Source organism: Salvelinus namaycush, chromosome 30, assembly GCF_016432855.1.
Source record: "Salvelinus namaycush isolate Seneca chromosome 30, SaNama_1.0, whole genome shotgun sequence".
In the NCBI taxonomy this organism is placed as follows: domain Eukaryota; kingdom Metazoa; phylum Chordata; class Actinopteri; order Salmoniformes; family Salmonidae; genus Salvelinus; species Salvelinus namaycush.
In genome coordinates, this window is record NC_052336.1 from 18,706,346 (window position 1) to 18,717,132 (window position 10,787).

Here is a 10,787-nt window from a genome sequence, read left to right on the forward strand (position 1 = left end):
TGTGTGACTGTGTGTGTGTGTGTGTGTGTGTGACTGTGTATGTGTGTATATTTCAATGTGTGCTTGTGAGTGTCTCTATGTATAAGTATTCCTGTATGATGTGCAAGAGTTTGTTAGTGTTGTAATTGGCAGTGGGTGGTGGTACTGTATGTGCATCACATTGACTGAAGTATTACATAAAAAATGTATATATTTTGGTATGTTATTACATGATTGGATGAAGTTATTACATTATTCATGAAACCACCAGTTAACATATTAACCACCGGTTAATGTAATAACTTACTACATTTAGCGGAAGAATTATGTTTATCGGCAAGTTATACCAACATTATGTAAAGTTATTACAAATATATATATCTTTAAATGTTTAAAATTGATTTCACTTTTATTTAACCAGGTAGGCCAGTTGAGAACAAGTTCTCATTTACAACTGCGACCTGGCCAAGATAAAGCAAAGCAGTGCGACAAAAACAACAACACAGAGTTACACATGGGATAAACAAACATACAGTCAATAACACAATAGAAAAATCTGTATACAGTGTGTGCAAATTAAGTAAGGAGGTAAGGCAATAAATAGGCAATAGTGGCGAAGTAATTACAATTTAGCAATTAACGCTGGAGTGATAGATGTGTAGATGAGGATGTGCAAGTAGAAATACTGGTGTGCAAAAGAGCAGAAAAAGAGAACCAAATATGGGATGAGGTAGGGATGGGCTGAGGTAGGTAGTTGATTGGATGGGCTATTTACAGATGGGATGTGTACAGCTGCAGCGATCGGTAAGCTGCTCTGACAGCTGATGCTTAAAGTTAGTGAGGGAGATATAAGTCTCCAACTTCAGTGATTTATGCAATTCGCTCCAGTCATTGGCAGCAGAGAACTGGAATGAAAGGTCAGCCAAAGGAAGTGTTGGCTTTGGGGATGACCAGAGAAATATACCTGATGGAGCGCGTGCTACGGGTGGGTGTTGCTATAGTGACCAGTGAGCTGAGATAAGGCAGAGCTTTACCTAGCAAAGACTTATAGATTACCTGGAGCCAGTGGGTTTGGCGACGAATATGTAGCGAGGACCAGCCAAAGAGAGCATACAGGTCGCAGTGGTGGGTGGTATATGGGGCTTTGGTGACAAAACGGATGCACTGTGATATACTGCATCCAATTTGCTGAGTAGAGTGTTGGCTATTTTGTAAATGACATCGCCGAAGTCAAGGATCGGTAGGATAGTCAGTTTTACGAGGGTATGTTTGGCAGCATAAGTGAAGGAGGCTTTGTTGCGAAATAGGAAGCCGATTCTAGGTTTAATTTTGGATTGGAGATGCTTAATATGAGTCTGGAAGGAGAATTATTACATTTACAAGTGTTTTTACATTTATCGTTGTTACAAGGTGCAAAAATGATTTAAATAAAGGTCATAAATATAATATATATTGTAGAAGTTCCACCTTGTTAGAAGATTTTCTTTCCCGAAGCATTATAGGAGCTCAGTTTTCATTGATTTATTCATATCACTCAAAGATTTCAGTCAGGTTGTGCGTGACTAGTTTAACAAATGGATTCATAACATTGTTTGTTTAAAATAGTGTCTGTAAGGGAGGAGTATCAGTCCTCTGGCCCAGCAATCTGGTTATAAAACCTATACACAACATATTATTGGCCAATTCACCTGCTGTGTGTTCTTGGCCTGAAACCTCTGTCTCCCCCAGCCCATCTCTCACCACGCTAGAACCCGGAGGGCCTCATCAGATCTGGGGACATGTCCTACAATATCCCCTGACATCTAAGTGTGAAAACACTTCCCCCATCCCTCCTTCTCCCTCTCTCGCTCCCTCCCTTTTCCAGTCCAGTTGAAGCCGTCTGTGTAGGCTGGGAACAATCTTTGCACTAATCCTGGCCAGATTTGTGTGTGTGTGTGCGCACCATACATGCATGCATTGCCAAATTTCATACACCTGGGCTCTCCCTGACTGGCACAAGGATCCTTTTCCCATTTTCAAACACACACACACACACACACACACACACAAAGGAATACAGAGGGGGCCATAAATAGAGGTATTAGAGGAAACGAGGTGAAAGTAATCGCGCTTCCTCCAAGATGATGCGTGAAACAGAACGACTCTGGCAGGAGGGGTCTGAGAGGGGAACAGATTATGTTGGGAGTTCTCTCTCACACACAGAGCGGAGAGGGTGAGAGCTGGCACAGGCAGCATATGGTGTTGATGTAAGTGTTCTGCCAGGTGTGGTTAAGTGTGTTGGCTCTGCTCTGCTCTGGGAGAGAGGATATCCTTGCACCTGTATATCACATGACTGCATCAATACACTCCCTATTCGCTGGGACTGCTGTGCCCATAGCAACTGACTGGATGACTGACTGACTCCATAATACGAACAGCGTATAAAAACCTACTGTAACGGTCGTCGTATGAAGAAGGTGTGGACCAAAGCGTAGCGTGGGAAGTGTTCATGATTATTTATTTCAAAAACTGAACACTGAGACAAAATAGCAAAATGTAACAACACGAAACAGTTCTGTCTGGTGAAGACACAAAAACAGAAAACAACTACCCACAAAAACCATGTGGGAAAAAGATACCTAAGTATGGTTCTCAATCAGAGACAACGATAGACAGCTGCCTCTGATTGAGAACCACACCCGGCCAAACAACAAAGAAATAAAAATTAACATAGAATGCCCACCCAAATCACACCCTGATTAGGGACCCTCGTAGCGGGACCCAGACTGGGGACCCTCGTTGTGGGGACCGGACTGGGCACCCTTGTAGCGGGCCCCGGACTAGGGACCCTCGTTGTGGGGGCCGGACTGGGCACCCTCTTAGCGGGCCCCGGACTGGAGGGCGCCTCTGGAAGCTCCGGACTGAAGGGCGCCTATGGAAGCTCCTGACTGAAGGGCGCCTCTGGAAGCTCCGGACTGTAGGACGCCTCTGGAGGTCCGGACTGGAGGGCGTCGCTGGAAGCTCCTGACTGGAGGGCGACACTGGAGGCTCTGGACTGAAGGGCGCCTCTGGAGGGTCCAGACTGGAGGGCGTCGCTGGAGGCTCCGGACTGGAGGGCGTCGCTGGAGGATCCGGACTGGAGGGCGACTCTGGAGGGAGGAGACGCAGAGACAGCCTGGTGCGTGGGGCTGCCACAGGGCCCACCAGGCTGGGGAGACCTACAGGAGGCCTGGTGCGTAGAGGAGGCACCGGATGAACCGGGCTGTGGGGGAGCACTGGAGCACTGGAGCTCTGGTGCGCAGTCTTGGCACCACTCCTCCAGCCTGAATGCCCACTTTAGCCCGGCCCCTCCAGAGTGCAGGCACAGGTCAAACCGGGCTGTGGGGGAGCACTGGAGATCTGGTGCTTAACACTCGCACCTCTCCATTTGGCTCAATGCCCACTTTCGCCCGGCACGGGCGGAGCGCAGGCATAGGACGAACTGAACCCTCCCAGCGCCCCGGAGACACAGTACGCAGAGCCGGCGCAGGATACCCTGGGCCGAAACGGCACACCGGAGACCAAACGCGCTGAGCTGGCACAATCCGCCCTGGCTGGATGCCCACTCTCGCATGGCACTTGCGGGGGGCTGGCATATTCCGCTCCGGGCTATGAGCACGCACTGGAGACACCGTGCACTTCACCGCATAACACGGTGCCTGACCAGTACCACGCTGCTTCCGGTAAGCACGGGGAGTTGGCTCAGGTCTATCGCCTGACCCCGCCAATCTCCCGGTGTGCCCTCACCCAAAAATGTTTTGGGGCTGCCTCTTGTGCCTGCTGCGCTGCCTTGCCTCATATCGCCGCCTCTCCACTTTAGCTGCCTCCAGCTCTTTTTTCGGGCGGCGATATTCCCCAGCCTGTCTCCAGGGTCCCTTACCGTCCAATATCTCCTCCCATGTCCAGGAGTCCTGAACCCTCTGCTCCTCCATACCACGCTGCTTGGTCCTTTGGTGGTGGGTAGTTCTGTCACGTTTGTCGTAACGATGAGACCAAGGCGCAGCGTGATTGGAATACATTCTTCTTTATTAACTTCTCTAGGATAGGGGGCAGCATTTTCACGTTTGGATGAAAAGCATACCCAAATTAAACTGCCAGCTACTCATCCCCAGAAGATAAGATATGCATATTGTTAGTAGATTTGGATAGAAAACACTCTGAAGTTTCTAAAACTGTTTGAATCATGTCTGTGAGTATAACAGTACTTATTTAGCAGGCGAAACCCCGAGGACAAACCATTCAGATTTTTTTTTTTTGAGGTTACTCTCTTTTCAATGGATTTTCATTGGGAATACAGATTTCTAATTAACCTTCTTGCAGTTCCTACCGCTTCCACTGGATGTCAACAGTCTTTAGAAATTGGTTGAGGGTTTTTCCTTTGTGTAATGAAGAAGTACGGCCATTTTGAATCAGGGTCACTTGTTGTGTACTGTTAGATAGAGGCGCATGACCAGAAATCATGCTACAGATTGTTTTAATCCTGTATTGAACACAGATCATCCCGTCTTCAATTTTATCGATTATTTACGTAAAAAAATACCAAAAGTTGTATTACAAAAGTAGTTTGAAATGTTTTGGCAAAGTTCACAGGTAACTTTTGAGATATTTTGTAGTCATGTTTCACGAGTTGGAACCGGTGTTTTTATGGATCAAACGCGACAAATAAATGGACATTTTGGATATATATCGCCGGAATTAATCAAACAAAAGGACCATTTGTGATGTTTATGGGACATATTGGAGTGCCAACAACAGAAACTCGTCAAAGTTAAGGCATGAATTATATTTTTATTTCTGCGTTTTGTGTCGCGCCTGCAGGGTTGAAATATGCTTATCTCTCTTTGTTTACAATGGTGCTAACTCAGATAATAGCATCGCTTGCTTTCACCGAAAAGCCTATTTGAATTCTGACATGTTGGCTGGATTCACAACCAGTGTAGCTTTTAATTTGGTATCTTTCATGTGTGATTTAATGAAAGTTTGATTTTTATATTCATTTATTTGAATATGGCGCTCTGCATTTTCTCTGGCTTTTGGCCAAGTGAGACAGTAGCGTCCCGCCTAAACTCAGATTTTTGGTTATAAATATGAACTTTACCGAACAAAACATACATGTATTGTGTAACATGAAGTCCTATGAGTGTCATCTGATGAAGATCATCAAAGGTTAGTGATTAATTTTATCTCTATTTCTGCTTTTTGTTACTCCTCTCTTTGGCTGGAAAAATGGCTGTGTTTTTCTGTGGCTATGTACTGACCTAACATAATCGTTTGGTGTGCATTCGCCGTAAATCCTTTTTGAAATCAGACATGTTGGCTGGATTCACAACAAGTGTAGCTTTAATTTGGTGTCTTTCATGTGTGATTTCATGGAAGTTGGATTTTTATAGTAATTTATTTGAATTTGGCGCTCTGCATTTTTACTGGCTTTTGGCCAAGTGGGACGTGAGCGTCCCACATATCCCAGAGAAGATAAACGAAGAACACTTAAACAAACTAACAAAATAACAAAACGAACGTGAAGCTATAAACAACTAGTCCTGACATGCAACTACACATAGACAACTACCCACAAATACAGGTGGGAAAAGGCAACCTAAGTACGGTTCTCAATCAGAGACAACGATAGACAGCTGCCTCTGATTGAGAACCACACCCGGCCAAACACACAGAAATACAAATCATAGAAAAAGGAACATAGAATGCCCACCCAAAATCACACCCTGACCAAACCAAAATAGAGACATCAAAGCTCTCTACGGTCAGGGCGTGACAGTACCCCCCCCCCCCCCAAAGGTGCGGACTCCGGCCGCAAAACCTGAACCTATAGGGGAGGGTCTGGGTGGGCATTTCTCCGTGGTGGCGGCTCTGGTGCGGGACGTAGACCCCGCTCCACCTCTGGCTTGGCCAACTTAGGTGGCGCCTCTAGAGCGGGGACCCTCACCGCCGACCCCGGACTGGGGACCCTCGCAGCGGGCCCCGGCCTGGGAACCCTCGTTGCGGGCCCCGGACTGGAGGGCGTCTCTGGAAGCTCCGGACTGGAGGGCGTCTCTGGAAGCTCCGGACTGGAGGGAGTCTCTGGAAGCTCCGGACTGGAGGGCGTCTCTGGAAGCTCCGGACTGGAGGGCGTCTCTGGAAGCTGCGGACTGAAGGGCGCCTCTGGAAGCTCCGGACTGAAGGGCGCCTCTGGAAGCTCCGGACTGAAGGGCGCCTCTGGAAGCTCCGGACTGAAGGGCGCCTCTGGAGGGTCCGGACTGGAGGGCGACGCTGGAGGCTCCGGACTGGAGGGCGACGCTGGAGGCTCCGGACTGGAGGGCGTCGCTGGAGGATCCGGACTGGAGGGCGTCTCTGGAGGCTCCGAGCTGGAGGCCGTCTCTGGATGCTCCGGGCTGGAGGCCGTCTCTGGAGGCTCCGGGCTGGAGGCCGTCTCTGGAGGCTCCGGGCTGGAGGCCGTCTCTGGAGGCGCCGGGCTGGAGGCCGTCTCTGGAGGCTCCAGGCTGGGCGCAGGCACAGGACACACCAGGCTGGGGAGACACACATGAGACCTGGCTCTAGGAGCAGGCACAGGACTCACCAGGCTGAGGAGACATACCGGAGGCCTCTTCCTTGGCCGAGGCACCGGATACACTGGGCCGTGGAGGCGCACTGGCGGCCTCGAGCGCAGAGCTGGCACCACCCGTTCTGGCTGGATGCCCACTTCCACCCGGCAAATGCGGGACGCTGGCACCGAGCACACCGGCCTGTGAATGCTCAGCCGAGACACAGTGCACATCACCCCATAGCACGGGGCCTGACCAGTCACATGCTCGCCACGGTAAGCACAGGGAGTTGGCTCAGGTCTCCAACCTGACTCTGCCACACTCCCCGTGTTCCCCCCCCAAAAAAATGTTTTGGGGCTGCCTCTCGGGCTTCCTTGCCAGCCGTGTTCCCTCATAACGCTGGTTCCCTTTTCCTGCTGCCTCCGCTCTCCTGGCTGCCTCCACCTGTTCCCATGGGAGGCGATCCCTTCCAGCCAGGATCTCCTCCCATGTGTAGGATCCCTTGCCATCCAGGATGTCCTCCCATGTCCAGTCCTCTCTTCCACGCTGCTTGGTCCTTTTGTGGTGGGTAGTTCTTTCACATTCGTCATAACGATGAGACCAAGGCGCAGCATGATTGGAATACATTCTTCTTTATTCAACGAAGAACACTTAAACAAACTAACAAAATAACAAAACGAACGTGAAGCTATAAACAACTAGTGCTGACATGCAACTACACATAGACAACTACCCACAAATACAGGTGGGAAAAGGCAACCTAAGTATGGTTCTCAATCAGAGACAACGATAGACAGCTGCCTCTGATTGAGAACCACACCCGGCCAAACACACAGAAATACAAATCATAGAAAAAGGAACATAGAATGCCCACCCAAATCACACCCTGACCAAACCAAAATAGAGACATAAAAAGACACCTACACTACTTTTGTGAACTTTGAGTGCAGCCTTCTTTTTTCCTGTATCATGCAAACTTGAAATACAGTATATTCAAAACGTCTTTGACTTACACTGTGGATAAACTTATTAAAGGTTGAGTAAGTAGGAATTTTTTCCACAAATGTACCCACATTTCTATTATATGTAAATAGTTTATGACTAGTGAACGCCATAATGTAGTTATTTAGTTAGATACTTCTCTCTATTAGCTGAAATCGTATTTTTCAAAGACATTTTAGCTGTTGGCTAGCTGTTCAGTCCGAACAGATTCACAAATCAAGGGAATTAGCCCCACTATGAAGACGTTGTCTCCCTCTGAGGCACATGTTACTAGGCAACCCCCCTGCACTTGCCTGGGCAGGCCTGCTCTATACCTGGCTAAAGCATGTGTGAGAAATGTTCTAACAAACGTTTGTTCTATGAAATTAAATAAATACTGAAATCTGACTTACAAAACGTATTTGCTAGATTCATGATAGACAAAGCAAGGAAAGTGAACTTCAAAATGTGATTATTGGAATTTGCAGCTGTTGGTGCAGTAAGTAATGAATCTGCTAGCTTCTGATATGACTGACTGCATCTTAAAATAGCATTACTTTCACCTGAATAACTGAAGGTCATTTACAATTTTAAAAAATATGCATGTTGTAATATCTACATTTTCATTTTGTATAATTTCAATGACATATAATGACAAGGTTAATTGTTGTCTTACCTGGAAATTGCCAGCATAGTCCTCTTCTTTGTCTCCTTCCCTGCCCTCCCTCAGAGCGATGAGGGTGAAACCTCTGAAGTAAGCGGGACTGGATGCATACAGAGTCACTGGGGATCACAAACACACAGTCAGTGAAGAAAACAAACTGATGGGAAACAGATTGATAGGTTTAATCAAGGTTTGCAAAATCCTAAAGTACTAACCCTTCTGGATTCGTTCCTCATAGGAATGAGATCTTTATAGGCTATATCAATCAGAAGGGAAATTAGCTCTTCACTTGCTGAAACAACTGGCAATTGCTGTCATTACTCGTGTCATTATCATTACTGTATTGTTAAACACTAGCTTCCCTGAGATAATGTGTTTGAGTAAAACTGTGATGTGATGAGTGATTGAGCCAAAATGGGACTTTTGTTAGACTAATGAATCAAAATGTTAACTATAATGACCAATGAGTTTACAGGTGGAGTCACCAAAAATGAAGTTAGAGCATCACAAGTTGCAAATATTTCAGCGATAAACAGACGCCTATGAAGTTACGTATGAGGGCATTCTGGTCTGTGCCCAACTCCTCTTTCCACAAGAGAGTTTGACTTGTCATAACACAGCTCTGACTTCTAGGCTTATATCACTTCCTTATAAATGACCACAGCACTGCGTCTTCACATGAGTTGAACACAAAAGAGAAATAGTGTAAAGGCAAAAAATACCCTATTGTGTGTCAGACAATGTGCGCGCAATAGGACGGAATACAGTACCTCTGTAAGTGCTCCCAGGATGATAATTTTCTGGGTCCCCCTCGACTCGGAGCCGAAACTCGTTGTAGCCTTCATTACGAGTGCCCTGAGCCCGTAATATCCGACTACAATACCCGTCTGACTTCCCAGCTCTCTCCGAGGGCTCCTCCGTGAAGGCGAATCCGGGGTTGCACAGCGCAGTGGAGATAAAACACTGTAACAGCAGAATGCACAGAAATATTCCCGCTCCTGCCATCGTGAAGCAGCAGCTATCGCTCCAGCTGATGCGGTGGTGAAATACGAGTGAGGATCGAGAGGAAAAAACGCTTGCTTCCCCACTCAAAACTCCAGGAATTGACGAAACTTGGCAATTGATAAGACACCCCTCACTCGGGATACGAGGTAGCTGTCACCGCTAAAGGTAAATCCATCCTGGAGAGATATAGAGTGCAGAGAAATAATAGTTTACGATGTGCACTCGCTCTCGCAGAATCGCACACTGATTTGTTGAAGAGCGTCTGATGATCAGAGGGTCTGGTGTTTGTTTAACTGAGCGCGAGAGCCTACACAGGGTCAGGGGAAATAGTGGAGCAGTGTAGCGCGTAGCGCGGCTGTCTCCAAGGCATTGACGCAGGCTATGAGCCCAACGACCCAAGCCAACAGACTGGAAACAGACATTTCTACCAATGGCTGCAGTGATGGAGGGACGCGTTTGACACTCTAGCTGGAACCTGCCTGTGTGTTTGCTCAGCCGCGGATCCCCAAGCCCCCTTAGCCGACCGCACAGACACAGACAGATGCTCAAATAGTAATGAATAATGCATGCTAAACGGTCGCCTTTATGCCCCCCCCTTCTGCACAGTCTATTGTGTGTGTGTGTCTGTGTTTGAAAGAGAGAGACAGGGCCAATAAGCCCTTCATTTAGAGGGAATGAAGTTAAACACATATGGAATGTGGACCGAGCTTCCAGGGACTTCATTCTTAACCTTATATTGGCTTCTTTCACCAACTGTCCAGCTGTTGCCACTGACAGAGAATGGTCACTGACAGAGAATGGTCACTGACAGAGAAGGAGAATGGTCACAATAATCAATAAACTATTATTTTAATCTGGCTTGAATGATGAATCAACAATGCTCACAAGTTGGGGGCAGTCCATGTTACAGTTTTTACATGAGCCTGGAATCTACAATTGAAGTCAGAAGTATACATACACTTAGGTTGAAGTCATTAAAACTCGTTTTTCAACCATTCCACAAATTTCTTGTTAACAAAGTATAGTTTCGGCAAGTCGGTTAAGGCATCTACTTTGTGCATGACACAAGTCATTTTTCCAACAATTGTTTACAGACAGATTATTTGACTTATAATGCAATTCCAGTGGGTCAGAAGTTTACATACACTAAGTTGACTGTGCCTTTAAACAGCTTGTAAAATTCCAGAAAATTATGTCTTGGCTTTAGAAGCTTCTGATAGGCTAATTGACATCATTTGATTCAATTGGAGGTGTACCTGTGGATGTATTTCAAGGCCTACCTTCAAACTCAGTGCCTCTTTGCTTGATATCATAGGAAAATCAAAAGAAATCAGCCAAGACCTCAGAAAAAAATGTGTAGACCTCCACAAGTCTGGTTCATCCTTGGTAGCAATTTCCAAACGCCTGAAGGTACCACGTTCATCTGTACAAACAATAGTATGCAAGTATATACACCATACCGCTCAGGAAGGAGACATGTTCTGTCTCCTATAGATGAACGTACTTTGGTGCGAAAAGTTCAAATCAATCCCAGAACAACAGCAAAAGACCTTGTGAAGATGCTGGAGGAAACAGGTACAAAAGTATCTATATCCATAGTT

The 10,787-nt window shown here is 46.8% G+C and overlaps 1 protein-coding gene across 1 annotated transcript in view; it reads right to left on the reverse strand.

The window, feature by feature from the left end:
- Nucleotides 1-9,186, reverse strand: part of LOC120024835 (spondin-1-like) — a 159,994-nt gene extending 150,808 nt beyond the window's left edge. The window contains exons 1-2 of the mRNA XM_038969158.1: nucleotides 8,952-9,186; nucleotides 8,194-8,300 (exon numbers count right to left, since the gene is read on the reverse strand). Coding sequence (XP_038825086.1) covers nucleotides 8,194-8,300; nucleotides 8,952-9,186 — 342 coding nt within the window. The remainder of the gene's footprint in view (nucleotides 1-8,193; nucleotides 8,301-8,951) is intronic.
- Nucleotides 9,187-10,787: the final 1,601 nt, after the last annotated feature.